The sequence below is a fragment of the Melanaphis sacchari genome, unplaced genomic scaffold, assembly GCF_002803265.2.
Source record: "Melanaphis sacchari strain LSU unplaced genomic scaffold, SCAv2.0 Contig12_pilon_pilon, whole genome shotgun sequence".
NCBI classification, from domain to species: domain Eukaryota; kingdom Metazoa; phylum Arthropoda; class Insecta; order Hemiptera; family Aphididae; genus Melanaphis; species Melanaphis sacchari.
The window spans coordinates 3,329,223-3,356,205 of NW_020270527.1; the positions used below are offsets into that span (position 1 = coordinate 3,329,223).

The window sequence follows — 26,983 nt, forward strand, 5'->3', positions numbered from 1 at the left end:
ATGAAAATATATGATTATAACATTAATCATAAAATGACTTCGGAATTACAAATGCAATTCGAAATTCTGTGATTCATTTTTAATATTGATGATTTTTGAGCAAATAAAATAAACCTATTATTATATTTTTACAAAAGTTTTTTTTTTTTTTTTTTAATGTATTTATTTATTTAAAATAAATAAAAAATAAATTCAGAAATATAGAAATATTTTACCAATTAATATTTAATTGTTGTATTATTATTTTTAAATTGATATTTGAACAAGAAATGTATCAAAATCACATTACTTTTTATTTATATATTTTCTTTTATAGAATTTGTACACTAATCATAATTAATGAAAAGTAAATTTAAATTTTAAATTATGTTAAAATAACTATCAATGTATTTAGCTAAATACGTTGTAATATAAATAAGGATTGAGTTAAATAATATTATTTTTCCCTCAAATATTAATTCGTATATTTAAAAAAACAAACTGGTAGTATCGTCAAAAATGATCAATCATATTACGCTAAAATGTAACTTATTGGCTGCATTTACACTAAAATATACACTGTGTATTTATATATGTGAGAAAAATTATCACGTGTGAGGTCATCCTTTTTTAACCCTTTATTTTAAACATTTATGATACGTTTTTAAAACGTAATTTTTTTTTATAATTTCATTATATAAATTAAATCCAACAAGCTTACATTAAAGTTTAAAATTTTTTTACTTCATAAATAATTTAATTTATAAATCGAGGTTTCAGTACCTAAATACCTAATTAAGATTTTTACACAAGGAATATATTTAAAATATAATACATAAATTATTTAATTTCTCTTTTTAAAAAAAAATCAAGAGTTTAAGATCTTTTTTTTTAATTGGGGATCTATATAAATATAACTATATTTATACACTTATAAACTATAAGTTTATACTAATTCTATTATTTTATTATTATTATTTTTTTAATACTCTGAAACTATAAAAATTAAACTATAAATCAAAGAAAACTAGTTTTCTAAATTGATAATAAATATAATTTATTTATTAAACATACATAGGACCTAAAAGTTTCCCTTTTTCTTCTTCAATAATGTATTTATTCAAAATCTGGTTTTTGGAATTTTAAATATATTTAAAGACCATATTTTCAAATAATTGTTATTTTTTTACTATATAATGAAGTCTTGAGGAGATACAAACTTTTTTTTCAAATGAAAAATTTTCTTCTCGTTTGTATTATAAATTATTTAGCATTTAATTTTTATGAAAGTTGAAACATGTATCAAAATTAAACTTTTAATGAGTAGTTTAGAATTATTTAAATTTTTGTACGATAATAAGTTTAGAAGATATGATAGCAATGGTAATTTTAATACATTGTTAATTTAAATTTATCTATCAATGTCTATAATTTATGATATTGGTTCAGTTAAAATATAACCAATTTTATATTTTTGTAAAACTATTTTTAAAGACTATTATCCTTGATATAAATATTCGAATAACTAAATAATTACTTGTTCTGATTTTGAATTAGGTACATCAAAATTAAAAAAAATATATTATTTATTAGAAAATTTACAGTAAAAATGGATTTCCTAAAATATAGATTTTTTTATTGTCATAAGATACTCCTTAATTAATATAAACAATTTCATGAATTTTAAAATTTACCTTTATGTATATTCAAATAATTTCAAAAATTAAGAATTTAAATAAATTATTTATTGAAAAAAATAAGAAAATAAATAGGGTGAGATCCTTAAATGAATCACTTTATATAAATAAATGGAATTAAATATTAATTATTTTAATTGACAAATAGTAATAATATGAGATTGATGTTGGCCACCAATGTTGATGTTTTTGTATTTATCTATCTGTTTGAAAACAACGAAAAAACGTTGTATTTGAAAAGACGCTTCTGAGTTTGAATCTTATTCAAAAATTTAACAAATATTTTTAAACAAATGAAACTTTTTTTCTTTTACTCGTTATTATAAAATAAAATGAAATTGAATAAAATGTCCATCCAGGCAAGACTCATTTTACGGAAGGCTGATGGGTCTACAATACTACAACTGTATGTTTTATTATGATGGTTTAATCAATCTTTTTGTTTATTTATTTATAATAATATTATGTTCTATAAAATGTTTAGTTATATAAGGTAATAATTAATAAATAAAGATGAAGGATTAAACTAATCTTGAATATTTAATGTTAATAGTAAATACACATATTTTAATAAACTTTTAATTTATTTAAACATCTTAAAATAATAAATATACAATATATTATCATTTATTATTGACTTAATAGAATGTACACAGTAACACAAGTTCCAATAAGATATATTATATTTAATTTTACAAAGAAAATGTAAAAATTGAGTTATTACTTTTTTATGTTACGCATGTAAACTGGGGCGTCGATGTATTTTGAAATACTTATGACAATTTTATTTTGAGTCATTACACTCACCTACCCACTAACAAAAGTATTTCAAACAATTTAGAGCAGCGATTCCTTAACTGTGCACAACTAGCACATTTGAGAAATCACGGCTTCACTACATATTTAATATATGTTATAGGTAAAGTATATATATTTGGGCATTTTTTACAATGTCCGGGAATTGTATAAAATGGCATCTTATATTGGGCTATATAGGTAATATAATATTTAATAGTAAATTATTGTCAAGATATTAGAGCGAGATTAAGCACTGATTATTATTTGTAGATTTAAATTAGCTAGTGTGTTTTTTCGTTTGTTTTTATCGGTTTTCTTACAATGGGAACGTTTTAAAGGTCTAGTAAACGCCTACGAGGTTAATTCTCAATAAAAATGTTATTTTTATGAGAATTAAAAAAATAACATTTTTAGTAATCACGAACCGTTTGTATTGCGTTGTTCAATTGCGTACCAATTTATAATTAAAATATGAAAAAGTTTAATGCAGATTTAAATGAGTTGTTAAAAAAAAGTTCAAATAATTTATTTTTTACCAAGTAAAAAATTCCAAGGAAGCAGTACGTCATGCAAAAATAAGTGATATAAAAATTTAAAAAAATTATTATATTTTCTAATAATGTAAATATATTTTATTCATTATACGTATTTTGACAATATTTTACTAATAAATATTATATTATCTATATTGCCCAATATAAGAAGACTATTTTATACAATGCTCGGGCGTTGTAGAAAATGCCCAAATTGTATACTTTTCCCGTAATATATATATATATATATGTATATATAGAATTTAAAGCTTTAATATTTTAAACACTATATAATACCTAAACATATTGTCTTCTTAATCATGTTTTCTTTATTGCATAAATGTAAATAACTTTTCATTATCCATTAGCTATAATCACCAAACATTGACGCCAAAGTTTATGATATAATTTAATCACAGTATGTTTTACAATAAAATAATAAAATATAAATACTTATAAATGCAGTAGTGTACTGTGTAGTGTGTACTATACATTAGCATAGTGTAATGAATAACTAATGAGTACCCAGTACTTAGTCAGTAGCAACTTGGGTATGTTTTACTTACAATTTAATATAGTAAAATGTGTAAATAGTAAAACTAAGATTCCTATTTTTCTTCACATTATATCCACCCACCCATTTATTTGCCTATGAAAAATGTCATAAGCTCATTAATCTTAGCAAAATCAACCTTCGGCACTTCTGCATGTAAACATTGTATTTATTTTATTATTATGTTTTATAATATGAAGTAGAATATTATTCTATAATAAATAATTGTTTAAAACTAGTTACTACTCATTATTAAATTTAATATAAGACATAATAGTTATAGTTATTTATCTTTAAATTGTTTAAAATAACTAAATAATAACTCTGCAGTTTATGTATGTTATCTTTACTTGTTTTTTTTTTTTTTTGTTTCTTTTTATTACTTTTTAATATTATATCATGCTATATTTCATAACACAAATGAACTGTGTATAAATGTTATATTTTTATTTCCATAGACCAAAATTCTTTTTATCTGTATTATATTCAATAATTAGTTTTTATGATTTCTGGCCTTTTCTTGTTCAAAGAAAATAAAAGTTATTTTCTTTTGTGTTATAAGTATTTGCATTTTTCTTTGATGATTTGGACAGTTTGGCTGTTTTCATGGTTTATAATCTTAAAAAACAACTATTATTGGTAAGAACTTTGTATTACACTATGCAAATATGAATAAGTAAACAAAAACAATACATTAATCAATGAGTAAAACATATCTTTACTCAATATAATAGTAATAATATTAATAATAATAAAAAAAAAGAAAATATTAATAATAGACGAAAGTACTTACTTGTATAATATGTCATTGTAACAAATCATATTAATTATAATAAATAAGCTTATCTAAAAATTTCACTAAGACTTTAGTTGCTTTATAATTGAAATATATGTGTTCATAAATAATCCAATTTGATTTATTAAATTAAATAAATATCTAAAATTAAATTTTAAATTACTTATTACTAAATCTAAAAAAAAAAATTATAATTAATTATCACTCTCATCAGAATTTGCGATTACTTGATCAAATGTGCAACAGACAATATTTTTTTTTTTTTAGAAAGAGAAAGAGAAAGAGATTGAGTGTTATATTTTAAAACTGATTTCATAATTTTACGGAAATTTTTAGTTCTATATTTTTTAACTTAACTAAAAAACTCGCCAATACATTTTCACGTAGCTATTACTGATATACAGTACCACCGATACAGAACATCGACAATTAATAAAATGAATTTCGGTATTTAAAAAATCTAAAGGTGATATAATTTTGTCATATCTAAAAATTTTGTTTTATAAATATCTGATTATTTTAAAAACGAAATTACTTTGTTTGTATAAAATAAGATTTTTTTTTTTAAAATTTCATATTATTGGCTATATAAAACTTTTTATAAGACTATAAAACATGTTAATACCTATTTATTTTCATTATAAAATTCATTTAAGTCTCAATATAATTAAACAAATTTGATGTTCATTTGATTTTATTTTAGTTTGATAATCAATAAAATTATTAAGTTACAATAAATTAAACAAAGATTGTCCTTCTCGATGTATCTTACACTATAGTGATAATATTTTTTTTCTTTTAAAAACTAAAATAAATGTATATACATTAAAATAATATTTTGTTAATTGTACACTAATATTATCACTGCAGTTACTCTTTAAATACGTCCAATTGTTCAATTATGTAGATCAGTTTTTGTAATATATAATGTCTGAAGTGTTTGAATAATAATGTTTGGTTTGGACTTTAGAGGTATATCGATTTTAAAAGAAAAACAAGATTTTGCAATCGAATATTACAGCAGTACTAGTTGTTTGTCTGGTTTTGACAACGGTCTCAAGATACTTAACGTTCCAAAATACTTAACGTATCTTTCATTGTCTTTTTTTTTTTGCTCCCGTAAAATGTCAGAAACACCCTGAGTACTCGAATTAAGTGATTCAGTTTAACCTTGCATGTGTGACCTGAACAAACTTGAGTATCTAAAACCAATGGTGTTTAATACCATTGATTATAAAATAAGTAATAATAATTTATGTAAGTTTTATTATGTGTTTGTATAGAAAATTCGCCTCCGACAATTTTGGTACGGGTTCCATCAGGATCAGCAGCTGTAGACCAAAATGGTGGATTAGTTGTTTTCCCTGGATCTATATTACACTTAGAATGTCTTCATTTGAGACGACATGGCGATCCGGAATGGACATGGACATCCGAGGCTGAAACTTATCTTACCGGTAAGATTTTAATACATTAGGCATCATAAAAACAATTTTTGAATTTGAATAAAACTTAATTTTCAATATGCATAATGAAGCAATTTCACTCATTATTATTGGAGTAGTAAAAAAGTTTCCATACACTTATATAAACTTATAGTTTATTATAAATGCTAATCAGATTTCTAATAACTCACAAGTACTAAAAAATCTATAAAATCGAAAAATTAATAGCATGTTACATATTAATGCTATAAATAAACTAAAGTGTTGTATTTATCACTTTTAATAAATAAAAATATATAACTTATGTTATGTTATTAGTTAAAAAACAACAACAAATAAATTACTATGATTTAATTCATGAATTTATTGTAATGTTTTTTTATTTTTATTATTTTTTTTTTTTTTTTATTGAACTTAAGCTTCGGTGATTAGGGCTATTAGCTGTTGTAGGGGTTATGAACTGTGGTAAGGGTAAGGTTGGTACAGTAGGTTGTTTTTTTTTTTTTATGATTGTTACGGTTGATAGTAAACACATGTATGTGTGGCAAGGTTTTTAACCAACATGATCCCGGGTGGTCACCCATCCGGAAGCTAGTAGCTGTGGCCGTTACTTACTCTCAGTCGCATTCCGCGACTGGTAGCAGCCAACGCGCCACGACAAGCCACTTATTGTAATGTGTATTATGTTTTATGGCTAAAAAATTACGGGTAGAATAATTATCTTAAAAAAAAAAATATAATATCTAGTGAGCAATAAGTCAAATTTTATTTTTTTAGTATACCTTCTTGTATAAGTTATAACTTATAAGTTATAGTTAAATTTATTAGAAGATTACAGCTATTTAGATCTGTATATTATATTTCGATTTAAAGTCGCAAAATAAATTATTATTAATCGTTCTATTTTACTCGGTGACAAAGGAAAATGGAACACCGAGAAAGAAAAAATGTCCGAATAGACATATTGTTATGAATTGTTTACATCGGGTAAATCGTATAGTTCAAAACTTAGATATACAATAAGTACGTTATTAAATGCTTTTGATATTTTTAAATAACAAGAACTATATTATAAAGATGATATAATGGAAAAATTGAATGGTAGTTGCATATTTTCAAATTTTTCTATAAAAGAGGTATGGTCTATGGTAGTTTACATTTTACTATTATACATAGTATTATATCATAGTTCATAATAGTTATGTATACATATATATGTAATATTATATTATATTTTGTGTTATAGCAAAAAATAATTGTATTAAACAAATTTCAGTCGTTTAAATTTTTTTTTTATAACTTATTAACCACTTCATCAACAAAACTTTAAATTTCTTTGTGAGTGTTCAATATGGCCCCAATCGATTTTGTATTTTATAAAATACAAGTAATATAAACATTAATTTTTAAATAATATATTAAAACTTAAAATATTGCAACTCATAAGTACAATGGTAATCTATGTTCATTTAGCGAGAAAGTTGCATCAAATAATATATTATACAATGATATAATTCGATAATTTATCCTTTAAATTTTAATTCTGTTTCATTGATTTATTGTCATAATCTTTAATATTGTGTTTGTTAATGTAATTATAGCTTTAAGTTATATATTAATGAGAACAAAACCAATAACATAATAATAATAATAATTAAATAAAAATAATATAGAAGTTAACCAAATTATGCACAAGTATAACCATTAAAGTTTGAAAATAGACCAGAAAACAATGGAGTATGAACGGGTGACGTAAAAAGTCGTCAACAGCTCTCACTTAAATAAATATCTTCACGTATACGGACGAGGTTAATAATACCACCGAACTGCAGATGTAACACATATCATTTTCACAGACATGGTGTGTCTAAAAAAAAAAATATTTTAAGCTTAAACTTTTGAGGTTATATTACACACAGTTCTTATCACAAATATAATTGAAAACTATTAAATATTAAGGTTTTTGCTTATTTTTAGGCTTTAAATCAATTCACTAATTAAATTTTCATGTTGAAAATTAAGCTTTTGGCGCTTCTTGAAAATATTAAGGATGACGTTTTCTCTTATTTGAATTTTCAACAGATTAATATATTTATGTTGGACATTTCTAATGTTCTATAATAGTATAGTTACCAGTTAAATTTGTACAGTTTAATTATTTATTATTGTAATATGTGAAATAATTTTTTCAATATATCAATATAATTTAAAAAATAATATTATAAACATTTAATTTATTAAAATTTAATTATTTTTAATTAAAAATGTGCCGTATTGCAATTGTTTTTAATATATCAAATTCTCTTTTAATTAAATAGTAAATAAATAAAATTCCAATTATAAACTTAGCCAATATAGTTTAGGGATTTGTCTTTGTTCTTTGGAAAATTGATCAACGACTTTTAAGAGATTAGTGTGACTAATTTTAATTTTCTGCTATCTTAATTGATGCCACAAGACTAATCTCCTCTTCGAAGCTCTATCGAGTGTGTTTTGGGTTTAACTATCTTGTATCATCCGAAATGTTCGTAGAAAAGATTTATAAGGTCAAAAATTAATAAGGGTCTGAAACCTGCTAAGGATTTTCGGATTCAAAAGTTTCTGAATAAAGGATTACAATAATCTCTACAGAAGATCTTGTCCTTTATATTTCTAAAGAACTCGTATACATTATAATTTAATAATTATATAATTATATAAATAAGTATCAATTATTTATTCGGTATCAAATTGTATTTTATTGATAAATATTCGTCTAATAATTATTAGGACCCATAAATATTTATATAACTGATATAAATAAATTTTGAATAAAATACAATAAATTCAAAATGTATCAATATTATGTAAAAATTAAAAAAAAAAATTTTAAGTTTAATAACCATACGTATCTAATTTATAAAATATACCAACATTATAATTATTAATGAATAATTACTATATTTGATTTTTAATGAAATGTATTGTATACATTATACATTTTTTTGTTATACGAGTTAAAACATATATAAAACTAAAAATATTAGTTTTGAATATTATACGTAATACATCATTATTTATTATGAAAAAAGTAATTGTTATAAATTGAGTAGTTAAAATCATTTATAATTTAACATGATAGTTTATAAGATTTTCTACATGGTGTTGTTAAAATATAAATTTATAATAATACCAAGGTTATAATTCAAATAATATGCCATTACTTACAAAAATAGCAATTCTGTATTTATAAATCATATATATTTATTTACATTAGTGATATAAATTTTAATAAGTAATATTACATTTATGTAAATAATACTTTTGTTCAATTGATTTGAAATAAAAAACTAAAATGCTTAAAATTAACTATTTACTTTGATTTTAAATTAAATTACCAATATGTCATATCAATTATATATTTAGTAATTTAATCACATAAAATAGGGTTATAACGATCTTAATATGATTAGAAATTTAATGTATATAACATGATTGTTCATGATTGTTTATTGTTTAGATATTAATCAATAACTTAACTAGGAAAAAGAAAATCTAAAAAAAAATAATTTAATACAGTTATCTTGTTTTATATTGGAAATTAAATATTAATATAAATCCATTGTAAGAATGTTTTGAGTGTAAATATTAAATAAAAAAAGTGTAATGTTTTATTACTTAAACGTTTAAAGTAAATAAAAAAAATATATATCTTATAGAATTCTGGAAATTAAACTCAATGGTGGTATAAACGATGGGATGAAAAAATGAACATTGCTATATATATGACACTAGGTGTCAGATATGCTATCGTATACCTAATTCAGTTTCTGTAGGTATTTCAACTTAACGGTTAACAAATAATATAATTTTAGTGTTTTATTTTTGTTTTTTTGTCAAACGCTCATAAATATTGGAAGAGTTTTCATTTATTTCTAACTGTTTTAATTATATTACCCACATTTATATATATAAAAAAATATAAATTATTTTTTTATGCATAATAAAAAAAAAAAAATTATATTATATTTTGATTAATATATTGTATTAAGAACAATCGATTTATTTATTTTTAACCACTCGGAACACGGGTGTTAATTAGACGAATGATTTAAATTCAACTGGATCTAAAGATAATTATTGATATGAATAGAATAGAGAATAGCCAAACGAAGCTTTAATGTTAATGTAGATGGTTTTTATAATTGAATTGCTATTATTCTCAGCATCTCGCTAAATTTACGGCATCTAGGCGTCACCGAACTTTTACAGTTATACATCCATACGCCAATACAAGCTATATATAATAATAATGTGCGTATGGGGTATCGGCTGACTACTAAATAAAACTCGTAAAATTGTCACAGAATACGACATTCCGGCAGTGTCGAATGACTAAAGCTGTTTGAAAACGATACGGTTGTGCTGGATGCTGTTGTGAAAGGGTCTGTAATAATAGTTCTCCAAACAGTCAATATAATGATATAACGGCCGTCCGTGAAATATATAAAACTTTAGAATCGGACACTGGTGCGGTAAAATCATTATGTGATTGTAATGATATAATCGTACGCATATACTTACGAGCTTTATCCGAGTGGTTTATACTATATAGTGTATTAATCGATCATTTCCGGTCAGTTTCACCACAAACACTATATAGACAAAATCATTTTATATATATATATGTGATATTTTAATGTTGTAAATTTTCAGCTTTTCGTTTTTCTAGAATATAATAAAACACTAGACTTTCCATCAAGCGTACAGATTGATTTATTGTTATTGTCGTAGTTGTCGTCTCGTTAAACTTGATTAATTATCGTTGAATATTTATATATAACAGTTGCGATGTGGACAAAATATTTGCCGGGTAGATCACAGCAACGAGTGCTGTAATTAAGGTCACCGCGTTATTAAATTTGTTATTGAATAGCAAAAATATATTGACTATCAAAGTAAAAATATGTTTTAACTATAATAATTATCACTTAAAATAATAACGGTTATATGTATAAATATATTAGCCAAAAGTAATAAAAAGTAAAAAGTAGTAAAAAGTAAAAATATAATTGCATTTATTTTTAATCTGCTAGCATAAAAATAATTATTAAATAATACACAAATTAAGCTAAAAGTTTCGCATCGTTTATAAATTTAATATTTTATTAGATATTTGTCAAATAAGTTATATTTTCAAAACTATAAATATGTAACTAATAAATACAATATGAACAATTGTAAATAATAAATATATATATTTATCAATTATCTTTAAATCCTTTGGACTGTAAATATTAGGCAATTAAACTTATAATATTATACCAATCTTCCATATATTTATTACTAATGCAATTATTTAAAAATGTAAGTATTTAAGAGGAAAACATTGTGTTTTTTTTTTTTATCAAACATTAATTTGAATATGATATAGAATACCATTAAACTTTAAATGTAACTTTTATACAAGTATACTTAATAAACACATGTCACATGATTTATAATTAAAAATATTACGACTTAGTTAAAACTGTTAGCTAAGCAATTTAATTGTGTTAACAAAAATAATAAAAAAAATTATTTCATAAAGTTTTTAACTAAATACATAACTAAACATAATGGGAGAGTATCAAATATAAATTATAGTTATTATTTTTTATTTTTTTTTAAGAAATCGCGATTTAGACTTTAGACAAATACAGGGATGAAAATATGTGTAACTGTTGAGGTGAAGAAAGGTATATCTAGAGTTAAAACTTTAAAAGTTTCTCTTGGGATTAAATGCAACGTTTTACTAGATGACGGTTAATATAGTCAAATTGTTATAATGCTTGTGTTTAAGTATTAAACAGTGTATAAGAGAAAAAATAAAATAAAATAAAAGTTGTTAATAATCTAAGCAATAATGCAGAGGTGAATATTTGTTATAATACGAGTATTATGAATAATTATTGAATAATTAATTTCTTCGTTTGAAAATTCAAGTACTATTACAATATTGAAAATAACTCTGCATTTTACATCATTTAAATATTCTAAGAACAAAATTATATTTTTTTCAAGCTACGGTATATATTTATTTAAAACGATTTTTACGACCATTTAAAATATAAATAGATAACATCATATTTTATTATATTATTATACACCTATCAATAACATAGTGTTACACTGATATCATATGTATTTAAAATGGGAATTAAACAAGTGATATTTTGTTTTACTATATTATTAAAACTGACTGTTGTTTATATCGTTATTTGTTGTACATATTTTATGTTTCATAATCAGTATTTCGACTTAGTGATAAAGTGCTATAATTTTACCGAATATTAACGGAATCTTATAATTCATATCTTATGAATAAAACTAAATATAACGGAATACATTACTATTTGATAACCTATTGTAATAATTGTGAAATATTTGTACATTGCACGTAATAATAATGAGTAAAAAAGTTATGCGTATTCCTATATCATTTATATATATGCTTAATTAAGTTTAAATTATTTATATAATTGTAAATACGTGATTTAGAATTTTATATTAGAATTATAACATATTTCATTGATTATTTACACAATACTTTTCCCGGTAGTTTTCTTTTTCTTCTATTTGAAAATAATTTATGTTGTAAAATTTGTTTATAAAATTAATGTCAATATAAAATTAATTTATATATAAAAACAATAAATGCCAATAATTTATCTTCGTGTTTTTCATTTTCCAAAACAATAAATTTTATATAACCATATAAAAATAGGGCATTTATTTTATATATGTGTCCTGAAATTTTAATTGTTTTATTTTCAGAACCACTATAATACTACATCACTTTATCATCACCCTTTATTTGATACCTCTTTCTATACATTTGTAACAATTATTAAATATTCTAAAATTGTTTATTTAGAGCTTATTATATGGAACAAGGTGATGGAATATTGTAATAGTGTGTTATATTTTATGTTTTTAAATATGAAATAAGTTATTCGTGAAATGGAATAGTGAGAAAATAAATAAATATATTTTATTCGAATAAGTGTGAAAACGACAGAATAAAAATTGCCAAAATGTTTTTGGATAAAACTAGATGATTTACTAGAAAACAGGGGTAGCTTAAACTAAAGGCAAACATTTTTCATTTCATTCGTTTCTTAACTTCTGTGTTTACACGTTAGTCAGCCACAGTCGGTCACTATCCTAAATCATTAGTCACCTCTGACAGCTGTCTTCAAGATCAATTTGATGGTTAGTCAATGATTTACCGGGTTAACGTGAATCTTGCACATTAAAAATCGTGATGATGTTATTGATGCTATTTAATTTAATTTAATAGTTTAAATGTGATATTTAACAATTATATTTATTAAACATATAGTAGCATAGAGTAAACGCACACTTAACCTAATATAACTTTAGGCATCAATATAAATATACATTTAAATTGTTTATATGAAGGATATGAACAAATGTATTAAAAAAAAAAATGTTTACTAGAAACTAAAGAAAAATAAATTATTCATACTAAAATCTATACTATACATATAAACTCGAAGTAAGAGTCTACAAAGCAGTAACTTTAAAAATTACACCAGTTAAAAAAAATGTGTGAAATGTTTATTTCTTCATAAAAATCACCAATACTACAGCCAAGCTGTATAATTTATTTCAAACTTTAACAATTTTTTAATATTTTCGTCAAAATTGTCAGCATATTATCTAGTATAAAAGTCCTTTCAAGCTTGGAGGCGTATCCATGAAAAAAAAAACCTAATTCAATAAATGTACAGAATAAAAAATCTCTTTTACGGATAACTGGCTACATAAATAGACACACGAGGTAATGAAAAAATCAGACATAGCTTCAAAAGAGATCACAAAAACATATAGAACAAATAAATACACAAACAAACGCTACTATAAAAATAAATAAATAAACAATTAATTAATACGTGCCTTTTGGCAGAGGATATTCTATTTCATAACGTTGAAAAAATAAAACAAAACACTAAGCGAAATTCAAGAAACTAGGTTATTTAAAAGTACATATAATTGATTTACAACATAAAATATGAGATTGTATTAAAACAATTGATAAATGAGTATACATAGCTAACACATGGCTAATGATAGAAGCAAAAAAAAAAAAGAACCTCCTGCATATTTAACATTCTAAACACAGTAAACTGTAAAGCACATATTAATAGAGTATCGTTAAAATGAAAAACAAAGAACAGAGAAAAATCTATCATATATCTGACTAACTACATGGTATACATACTGTAAAGATCACAAAAGGAAGTATAAGAAAAAATAATAATATGTTTTAATTAAAATTGTAATTATGACTAATAAACTCTGTAGGTGAAGCTTAAACGATTAAATAAATAAAAACAATAATAATACATCCAAGGATATTTTATTAAATACAATTTAATATTGAATCAAAAATGTCTAAACTAACATATAATGTCATCATTAAAAAGTTTTTAACATTTTGTAAAATACATATTTTAATGCATATTGCTCATGAACACTTATTCAATAGAATAGTGAATAGGTACCTATAATTTTCATGTCTTAAAAAATCTTTTATCCCAACTACCTATTCTTTTTTTGAGTTTATAATATTTTTAAATTATTTACCAATATGCGTACTATTGTACTTAGTCGAGTTGCAAAATAATTATGTCAAAGGGGTCTAAAACGACTAAAACTGTGCTGGTATTGTAATATAATTATTTTTAAATCATGAGCAAAAAAAATATATTTTATTGTGCAGAAATTAACAAAAAAATGCATTACCAACATAATGCACATAATGCAAGAGAACACTCAAAGGTGTGGGTTTGATATTTAAGCAAAAATAATTTTTTTTTAAATTATTTCAATATAATATTATATATTAGAGGTACAATTTAGCCATATCATCAGAATTATTTTTCATACATTGCTAAGCAGCTTAAGCTAAAAAGTTATTTAATAATAATGTTATAAAATATTCAAACGATGAGACATATTAAACATCGTATGACGCACTATAGAGAATTGAATAAACAACTTAAAAATCAACCACTACTTTTCGTCACATTGTTTGTAAATATTTTAACATTTTACTTGAACTCGAGCTAAGAAAAACAAATCTAAAGATCAACAATTTTCCATTAAAAATATTTCAAAACAATAAAAATATATTTACCTGAATTTATTATAAATAACAGAAATATTGCTTTAAAATCCTATCCGTTATTATAAAAAGGAACGTTTCTATGAAACTCTGGTTTCAAGCTTCAAGCCAGCCACAATTTAAAAAAAAAAATCTTAGTGTGTTCCTGATGCAGTGACTATGGTTGGTTAGATAGTAATGCTAGGTACTTTAAATTTTTATTATTCTTTTATTTTCTTTTATAATCTGATGTCTGTAACTAACGACTTCTATCTTATGTGTAAAGTGTGCAACGTCAGCTGTTTTTATATAATATTTAGTATGACGTACTTTTATAAATTTATAGTATTTTTGAAATATCCAACAATAGGTTTATATTTTATAAAAACTCTAATTATATGCCTTTTTATAGATATTATTTAGTTAAAAAACTTAAAATATTATCGAAGTATTAATTTTGTTTAAGAATTAATATTATTGAGGCTTAATATCGAAATACTATTACTTTTTTAAATTTAAATTATAATACAATTTATCGTAATCTGCTACTTAATCTTTTAAATTCTATACATTTTTTAAATACAATAATATTACAATTATGTTGTTTATACTATTTATAGTATTAATTTAATTTCAGCATATAAAAACCATATTATATCAGTTAGACTGATTACAGGCATGTTATATTTATGTATAACTTTTTGCGTAAATGATTACTTAAATAGAATATTATCAAACTACAAAAAAGATAATCAAAGTTTTGAGTATTGAAATTTTAAATGCATTAATTAAAATTTGTGATAAAAGTTTTATGGATGCTCTGATTAATTATAACAATAACATTTTATTAATGATGTATGTACAATGTAATCAATAATAAAAGTATTAGTAAGTCAAATTATCTTAAAGAAATACTGATCTTATAAAACATTTATATATATATATTTATAAATAACCGTAAAGTCTAATTTTTTTTATGAATTTATATTTATGATTGTTATTATAATTCTCATTTTTTGTAAAAAAAATAAAAAAAAAAAACCATCGTATAGCTGCTAAAATTAATTGTATTTCACTTCATAAATATATGATTTTTTTTTTTTTCATATTTACGTTTCTTCTCTACTTTTTTCCCCGGAGGCTTGTAATATTCAAGAAAATAATAACAAGGAAATATATCAACAAAAAAAACAAAAATATTACATATGACTTTAGCAAAGGGCTTACTAGTTACCAGGGTCATGTGGTCGTATGAAAAATAGTATGGACTTGTCATTAGGCAAAACGAGGAAATACGAGCTGGAAGGGGGAGTATAGTATTATAGCCCCAGATGCACGTATGGTCTGCAAGTTATTATGTTTTACACAAGGCTATAACTTTAAATCCCGTTTTGTTAAAGCGGGTCATGAACAGGTGCGAAGCAGAAAATGTATATTATTTCTACGTAAAATAATGATTACAAAAGGAACGAAAACTAAATTTATTTTACTAAAAGGTCTGAGCTTACACTTTAAAAATGTGTTACATTTTGTATAACATGAAGATATAAAAGTATAAAACACTTATACAATTACATTGGAAACAAAAACAAATAAAACAGTAACATTGAAAATTCAATTAAAAATGTATTAAATATTCATTCTAGTAGTATGTCTTCTTCTGATGAATTATATTCTTAATCTGTTCATATATTATTTAAACTGCTTGTTAATTATATTATCATTTTTTGCTGCATTGATTATTAATTACCTATTATATTATATGTTTAATATCATAAAAAATAAAGAACCACAATTATAGAAAAATTCACTTTTATAAATTCGTAACCAAAATATACCTAGTTAATATTTAACTTGGAATAAATTAAAATTGAATAAATGACACTTTTTTTTATAAAAACGCAGTAGTTTGATAAAATTACGAAATGATTAATTATATATGTTTGTTTGTTTATGGCATTTTAATGTTTTCAATCAAAAATACACTCGTCAACTCTTAATTAATTGACTAAGCATCATCAAATTTACTGTGAGTTGATTAAGCCTTTTTACGAACTACTGATCAGTGACCGTAACCTAATAAAATAATAAATCAAACAAAATTAGGCTAAAACATACCAAATTATAGTTCAGTTTTTCAAATTTAACAAGTATAATATAATGATTTAAAACATGATTAATGCATTGCATCCGTTCAGTAGCTGTCAATTATATTAAAATTATTTTTGCTAACAAACCTTCTTGTTAAATAAAAAATATTAGATCACTGAAACCTAACCTTAAATTATGAACATTATGTATATAACATAATATTGTGTCATCGTTAATAAATTTCTAACTAGGATGAAAAGACAATGATTTTTAATTAAGCCAAAAAAATATTTAATGTATGTTATTATATTACTGCACGTTTTAATTTTAAATTGATGTGATATAATTTTCTATGACAGATTAACGAAAAAAATAATAACAATAACAATTCTCATAAGAAAATAAAATAGTCATAGTTTTTGATTAATCTTTGATTAGTGTGTTTTTTTTTTTATATATTACAATTTACAGGCTTAATTCAATGTTAAACATAATAATATTGTTATAAATATAGTAATATACTATTATATTTTAATCGTCTAGATACCTCTGTCTAGAATCTTTGATAAATTACAGCTTCTTTTTTTTGTAATATTATATACTTACTGTATTTTTTTATTATGTACAAATATATATATATATTATACGTATGGATAATTACTTGAGACGCACCAAATGTATATGTATCTTATATAACGTACATATCATCTGGCTAAATCAATTGATTGAAACATACGTATCTCACTTATAACTTCTTGTCTAATCGGGCGGAACCAACTTCTGCGCGGAGCCACAAGTCGAGAGCCTATAATTGTCCGGTGTCGACGTTTTGGCGCTATTGTAAGTCGGCGAGGTCTCAAAATAGTATTATAAATATACCCGATAATATGAGAATGGCTCAGCGAACATAAGGCGGTAGGAGTCTGGAAGGGGTTGACACAACCGTTTATCTCTCTGAATAACCGGCATTTTTGAAAGCTGAAACCTTTATTGTACAATACAACCCTGCATTGTCGGCACTCACCGCAAGTGGCACGCCGTGGCCGGATGTAGAGGAAGAATCGTTCTCCGCAACCTTCACGAGCGCATGATATTATAATAAAATACCCTTTCGTATCACGTTATATTATGAATTTACGCAGTACCATCGGTGGTATAATGTGGCTGCAGTTACAGTTCGTGTATAATACGAGTATTTACATACGCATACGCCCGCACATTAATCTCGAATATTTCAATTCAAATAGATGTGACGAACGTGGTTATTATTTTATTTATGTCCGACCGCACACTCTGCCGACCAACACGAGACATAGTTGTTCATGTTTATAAAATATGCTGTAGTAGCAGTAAATAAATATACGGACATATTATACAGAGCGAGAGTGGTCTGCTAAGCCTGACCGCATTTGATTGCGTACCAAGTTTGACTTTGGACTTTTGTTGTGTTTTTTTTTTTTTTTTTTAATATATCTATAGATTAATATATAATAGTAATGTATATACTTTAAAATTCCAAAATTTAGGCTTTAAACTAATGCATTATTAAAAATAAGAGGAATTTGATTGTACTCGATGAATCGCTCTGTATGCAATATAATTATGTGTACAGGTTATTACTATTTTATTTATGCGTGCATTTATTTTTTATTGCGTTTCGGTCATTATTTCAATGGACAGTGTAATCGTCCAGTGCCCGCACTGAATCCCAACAACCTCCCAACGGGCTCCTAATTTCTCCACCCCCTACATTTGCCACAGTGTCTTCTGTCAGCTAAATTTTACGACCCTTCGCGCCTGGCCCCGGGAAAACAACTACAGCACCAGTTGAAATGTTTGCATTGGTCCATGTTGACGGACAAGGGATTAATGAAAATTATTTGGTGGACAAGGCAGTTTATACAAACCATTAAAGCACTCGCATCACAATATGTATGTTTTAGCGTGCATCAGAATATAAATGTTTAAAAAAATAAATTTAATTCTGTGCAGTGTATGCACGTATACACATATTAATTATATTAATGTTTCTTTTATATTTTTTATGCACTCACTAACATACCATCTGTACTTATTCTGGAATAAAAAGAATTTTTTTAATTAAACTCCCGACATTTCGATACAAAATCATCATTTCAACCGTACTGAAAAAAAATACTGTTTATTGAAAAATCAATTTCATGTACTTCGTTAATTTATTTTTAATAATGAAAATTAAATTTGACATATATTTTATGTTTCTATTTTTTTTTTTTAAATTGATTATCATCATAATTTAATGAAATTACCTTCTCGAAACGTTTCTGAGGACTTCATATCTCTATTTTTTGACGTATAATATATAAATTGATGATATTGATTTTTATCAGAGTTTGATTGTTGAAATTATAATTTAAAACATATTTTAGAGTGTAAAGTTTAAACTGTTATAATATTTGTTCGACGAACAATAAATTATATTTATCGCTTGAGATTAAGGTTTCACGGAGTTGTGTCACTGATATTGTGTTTGACGTCATCCAAAGGGATATTGAAATTGCAATTGTATCAAGTATCACATCTCACGTGTAAATGTTTACTCATAATAATATAATATATAGAACTATACATAGCAGGTGACTGATTGTTGATTTACAAATACAGTGTTTCATGATGACAAATATTACGTATTTGTACCTTGGTCAATGCATTTCTAATAAACGTTCCATCTGTTCTCGGTATTTCTAAATTATTAACAAAGAATACATGTTTCAATACAATTACCCCAAATAAATGCATTATAAAAAAATTAAAACTAAAGATCTGTGTAAAAGACTTTTGTATTTTTCGTTATTTTTCAGTTTGCACAACAACCATAATAATCATTAAATATGTATTTTATTAATTTAAAACAATGATCATCTGAAATTTGCGTGTGTTGAACACAGATTTTAGTTTTTAGATAATTGATTTATAAATTATTATTTTTCATTCATAAAATGTTAAATTTTTTTTTTAAACTGAGTATGTGAAATGTAAGTATTATATGATTTCAATAAACATTTTATAATTTAATAAATATTTTCCATGTATTCAGTTTGATTATTGACGCGTCAAATATTGTATTGATTTAATAATTCAAATATAGAAAAATTGAGTTTCAAATATTAAATTTTGATCGTCATAAAAGTCTTATTATTTATTAAAATGTATCAAATATAATAGTATACAATAACTATAATAAAGTTGTGTATGTATATTGTAATATTTGAATAGATCTTAGTTCTGATTTCGGTGAATAAATTAATTAAATTATACACATCAATGAATTACATTATGATTATTGGTGACTATGACCTATATGTTTATTTTAAGTTAAATGTATCTTTGATTATCATGATAATATTCAAATTATAAACATAATAATGATATGTAGGTGTAGTATGTGTAAGAACCAACAATATTATTGCAACTAACTACGTAACAACTTGCCATAAATAATCAATAATATTATAACGGCTAATGAAGGAAAAAGGATATATTATACAAATAATAATAATCAACTTAAAAATCATAGTAGCATACACCCCTTTTCTCAATAACTTCCATTATCTCAACCCCATAAAATCATCCATTTTACCGGAATTAATAAAATTAATCTCTAGAAATTAAAATATTTAACTATAAGAAGACTGCTTTATTACAAATCATTATTTTAATAATTGTATTTTTTACAATAGTAATAAGATTTACTACTTCGTTCCAATAAAATAATATAATATTTTAAATATGGTTAATTCATTTTAGGAAACTTAAGTATTTATTTTATTTGAATAGAAAACTAAGTCTAAAATATATTATGTTTGATAAATATATTGAAATAAAAAAAAACAAAATGATTAACTGAAAAACAGAATAAATTACATAGATACAACGTCCAAACATTATAAGCATAGCAAAATAAAAACTCAAATCTGAACATTCAAAGTTAGTTTAATCAATATTATATGTAAACTAAATGCATTTTTATAGAAAAGACCGACTTATTTTTATTTTTGTTTATTAAAAGTATATTTATTATTACAATTGTTAATATCATGAACACTACGCTATAAAATAATTTATTATTTTATTGCGAGTATTCTTGTATTTATAAATAAGCTATACATATCATATTATCACTGAAAAATTAACAATTTAACTTTAATATATAATTTGCATTAACAATTTAATAAAATTTTATCGTAGGAAATAGTTTTATTTTTAAATCATTGTTTGATAAATTAAAAATACGTTTTAGGACAATCATGTTCACTTTAAAGCACAATCCTGAATGCTCATTTGGGTACGATTATAGAAAAGTAACAAATAGAACATTTGTGTTTCAATAGCTTTTTTTTCTTTTATTGAACAATTTCTTGTTGCCTAATAAGAACATAGCATATTATATTAGAGTCACATCTTAGCCCAAATGTTTAAGATGTATAACAATTTAAGACCACTAGTCGCTATAAATTAGCTAATTTAAACTTCATTCGATTTGTGCAATTATTTGTTCGACTTTGTTCTATTACAGTTTTTAGGATTTTAACGGACATTGAAAACAAACTTTTTTTTTTACGAGCATACCATTCAATTACTGTGAAGAATATATATGACATAAGCGAGTACCTCTATATCGATTTTTATTCGATTAGATGAAAGTTGATTAATTTTTTTTTTTTTTTTTTAATGGATTTCTTTTACTGCCAGTAAACCAATTGTTTAGCATGATTTCAAATGAGTATGAATAATTATTGTGAGTATGAAATTTATTTTATGTAGTATTGATTTCCGCCAACTTGTTCAGCGTTTAAAACACATTTCACGTATCACCGAATTTTCATACGGGCTTTACGACCTCCGGAATAGCTTGTATTTATGCGAAATTAAAATCTAAAACAATCCCAACTTAACTGGTGAATATTTTTTCGTGTACTCACACATTTTTATGACGACACACATTTTCCTCTCTCTCACCCTGTGTCCAATATTACTTCTAGTTCGTTAGAGGTTCAGTGCTCAGCGAACTGTGTTCTGTTTATTTATTTTTGCTTTCCGTCCGCGACTCTTTGAAATCGCAAAGATGATTACGATTTGGAACGTAATATAATTTTTTCAATAACAATAATAATGCGAAGATAATTAATTTAATGATTTTTATTTTTCAGGATGGGCGATAGGAAACGACGAACGCAACTGGAAGTATCGATTATCTATTTACTATGTAAAACAATTTGATACGGGCTCATACACTTGCACTAACTCGCGTGGTATAAACAACACTATAACACTCCAAGTTTCAGGTAAGCTATGATATAATTACGCAATAGTGACAAATTAATTATCTTATATGTTATTTTAAGAAGTTGATGCGTTATAAAAACTAAATTAAATTAAAATAATCAAATAATTTTTTAGTTATAAATAGTTATTTTTATAATATAATTTTATTTTTATGTTTTAACTAAAATATTTTTTTTCTCTTAAAACAACAATAATACTAACTGAATATATTATACAATTTGGGAAATCGTAAACTTCGCAAAAATACCGATTAGATAAAAAGGTTATGAAAGGGTCTAATGTAAACTCTACAAATTTTATTTTCTTACCTGTAACGGGTATACGGAAACTCCATAAGTATTAAGGTCTTCTCATATTCAAAACGTTGATATCCGTTGTGATGACATATGTCGAAATTGAGGTGCAATAACAGAAATTGCGATTTATTAAAAGTGTTGAAACGGAATAACATAATATTACTTTGACAAATTCGTCTAGTAATACTCACATCATTTCATGCCTTTCAATTTCTTCGTATTAATTTTATACTGTTACCCGATTTTTTTTCTGATGAAGTTTACACTAGTTAATTGTTTTGTAATCCTGATTAGATGTTTGTCTAATTTAAAACTAAAATATCAGACACCGGAGGTTAGAAATAATTTTATTGTTTAGAAAAATTAAGGGAACTTTAACTTTTTTAAGAGTAAAAGTAATATAAAAAAATGTCATTATTTATTTTGATTTGCTATTTAAAATACTGGCACAATTCCATATTATGTAAATAGTTTTGTAACCATTTTATACATTTAATGCAGTTAATGAGTCATTGAGACATTATGAGAAGTAAAAATAATTTAACCTTCGGTAAATTCAGTTAGATATCAAGTTTTGAAAAATAATTGGTTGGGCTGCTTCGTTTATATTGTATAAAATGTAAGACAAAATTACACCTTAGAGGATGTCAACTAGAATAAGAGATAATAGTTTAACTATTCAGTAGTTACCTTTGTCTTGTATATTTTTTTAATCAGTTTTTTTGGTAGTTCGTGAATTTTTTTATGAATGCTTAATTATAATGAACAATGATGTAAATATTATCATAAAAATTTCCACTATACATTTTATTAATTTAAATTGTACTAATCGACATTTTATATTTATTAATCGTAATTTACTTATAATGCTAGCATATTTTAAAGTTAATAACGTAATACGTAACATTTTAATCGGTCAATTTGGAACATTAAGTAATTGCATAAAAAAGTTTTACAATAAAACTATTACGCAATAAATTTAAGCTTTTGTTATAATTTATAAACCTCACTGGTCTTTATAAATCTACTTTTCTTGTTTTATAAGATCAAAATATAAAATGCGTGGACGTTTTGTACTTAACATACTCACGGGATTATAAGTAAGTGATAAATGAATTGTACAGCCTATGGGGATATGTCATAAACAAGACACGAATAATAATTTAAAAAGCTCTAAGTGAAAAATATCAAAATTGCATTATAGTTTTAACCTAAAATATTTTAAAAATAACATTAATGTCTTCTTATTCTAAAATGTTATTTGCTACAATAATAATAATAATAATAATAATAATAATAATAATAATATACAAAATTATGATCATTTATAATCTAACAATATTATTATACATTATTTATTCTTTTAAATATTTAATCTTCTTTGTTAAATAATTAATATTTCAAGAATAACAATATTAAAAATTACTGCTTTGAAAAGTAATTGGGTTAAACGTTAGTGAACTTCATAATAAAAATTAAATTTGAAAATAATGTTTAAGTTATAAAATGAACATTGTAATGATTTCAAAATATATTTCTAGCATAAAAATAAATACTACTTTGTTTATTTTTATGGACCACACATTCACAGACATTCCTTTAATAACTAATAAAAAAAATGTACCTACGTTTTATTATACGTATTAAAGTAATTTAATGAATTATATCCATATTGTAGGTAAAATATTTTAATCTTTACATCAAGTATTTAATATCAAGGTGCAAAGTCATTTTACCTAAAACATAATAGTAGTAAAATTAATATAATTAAATAATTTATTTACAAATTTAGTTGTTATTTATAAATGTAAAATAAAACATTTTATAACTTTATTTTTTTATTTTTTTTATAATTGTTGTTATTATTATTATTTTTTATTGAGTTTTAGTTCATGTCTTCAAAAGGATCTAACAAATCGTGAAATTTTTATAGTTTTTTGAATTTTTGTCTTGCATCATAAGTACTTCAGCATTCTTTTCATAAAATATGTTAAATCGTCTCTGGTACCTGCACTAAAAGTTTGATATACTTTTTCTTTTTCTTTATCATTAAATACCATAGGTGAAATATGTTCCATAGAAATGTATTACTAGTCCGTCCCATCTGTTGCCTAATGATCTAGTGGTTCAAATCGAATATATTTAATAATTTTTATTTATCATAATTAGTTAGATACTGATAGTTTTTTTATTTTCCATTGAATTTTTAATTTGTTATAATTTAGTTAATTCGTGTCTTTATTTGATTAATTTCTCAGCATCATAATTTATCATTGTTAATTGCTTTATACTCAGCAAACCAATAATATCTTTAGTTTCCAATAAATGTATTTATTGTATTTACCATTTAGGTATTTGGCGTGGCTAATTCATCAGTAGCGTCAGTGGAATACTATCTGGTAGGTGTGGTGTTACATTTCAAAGTTTCAATCTGCAATGGTTACATTATTGTTTATTATTATTCATCAATCTTCTCACGTATTCTTTTATATTATTTTTCTTCAATACACTTATTTATATTTATTTATAATGTTTATTTTACTTAGAAAATTCAGGTATTTGGTGCGGTTTTCTACGTTGAGCTTTTTTTAGATCGTTTGGTATGGAAAGGTCATTTCATTTATTTTGGTATTCTAGGCGAATTAAATTACATATGTTATGTTGTTGGTCAGTTCCAAATTATTTATTAGATTTAGATTGATGTTTTTTAGTTGATTATGAACTAGATGGTAAATAAAAATGTCCAATTTTGGCTCTTACTATTGTAATTTCTTATAGTCTTTTAAAATATTGGGAAATGTGCCATTTTTAAAATACTTTTTTTTTCTTCACTTTTGAATTTATTAGTGGATGGGAATTAATTCTAATTGCTTTGTCATATCATAATCAATTATTGATATTTGTGTGATAGAAGTTCTATTATGATTTAATTGTTCGGTAAATGATTGTTTTAGTCTTAAATTCTGTGTTGTTATACCAAAAATATTATTACCAGTTATACTTACATATAACGTTACTCATATAAATTCTATACATATCCTTTTGGTCGAATTTTATTCATTTTGGATATTGTTAGTAATTTCATTAGTCAAGAAAGTATTTGAAATTTTGGAAAAGTGTGTGAGTTGTTATTGGCAAGTATATTACTTGAATTATTCTTGTTAGTTCATTTTACTGTTTCATGGATGACATAATATTTTACTAAGAATATGCTGATTTCTGAAGTGAGTTTATGGTGTAATGTAATTTCATGTTGAATAATTGCAGAAGCTTCTCCTTGCGTTAATTTTTGTAGACCAAATACTTATCTCAGTTACTTACTGTATCAGCAGGTACATACATTTATTTCACAACATTTTTCAACTATGATTTTATATTTGGAGGTAAAAACTTTTGTGTTTATTTTGTGTTTATCATTGTTTAATTATCTACTTAAGATATTGAGTTTTACTTTTAAACGCTAAAATGGAAGAATTTTTAAATTTATTTTTACTAATTAACAAAAAATGAAAATTTGTGTCGGGATATTGTCGAGAATTTAATTTATTACTAGTAGAACAAATTGAGCATTGGTATTGATACTTTTTTAGAAACTATCCCATTTCGATTTATATCAGTATAAAATTACTTATATGAACTATAGGTACTAGATGATGCTTTTATCAAATAACACTTGTTATTTCAAAATGTATTAATTTTTTTGAAAATATTTTTTTTTTACCTAATTTTCAAACAAAACTAAACAATACTTTTTAATATTTGTATCTTTATAAATTTTTACTTGTTTTAATGTTAATATATATTTTTAAATTCATAATCAAAAGTACAATATTTTTTCTAGTATTTTAATACATACAAATTTTAATTTTAATAAATAGTTTATAAAGTATGTAATGATATCTGACTCTGACATATCGTTGAATAGAAGTTTAAAGAAAATAAATAAATAACGGTCAAATTGTCATACACAGATGATGGTTACTTCCATTATATATATATATATATTTTATTGCTGATCAAAGAAAAGATTCATATTGTAAGGTCATGTAGAAATTGACACGTATTATGACAACAGAGCGTTAGCATTTTTGACTTTTTCATGTACTGCTAGATACAGGGCATTGTCTAATACGGGTCTCTGCTATCAAGAATGAAGAATAGTTTCTTGGAAACGCAAAGGTCTACTGGCTACTCTAGCTAATTTGACCACGTCGTGATCTGGAGAAATGTAATAGCATAAATTTAATATTTGCATCTGGTAGATAATTATATTCTCCAGCACTTAGAAAAATAAGGAAGAATTTCCCTGACTTAGACCT

The 26,983-nt window shown here is 23.7% G+C and overlaps 1 protein-coding gene across 1 annotated transcript in view; it reads left to right on the forward strand.

Annotated features, from left to right (window-relative positions):
* LOC112591148 (locomotion-related protein Hikaru genki) overlaps positions 1–26,983 on the forward strand; it is a 121,983-nt gene that overhangs the window by 50,386 nt on the left and 44,614 nt on the right. The window contains exons 5-6 of the mRNA XM_025334859.1: positions 5,640–5,813; positions 22,233–22,367. Coding sequence (XP_025190644.1) covers positions 5,640–5,813; positions 22,233–22,367 — 309 coding nt within the window. The remainder of the gene's footprint in view (positions 1–5,639; positions 5,814–22,232; positions 22,368–26,983) is intronic.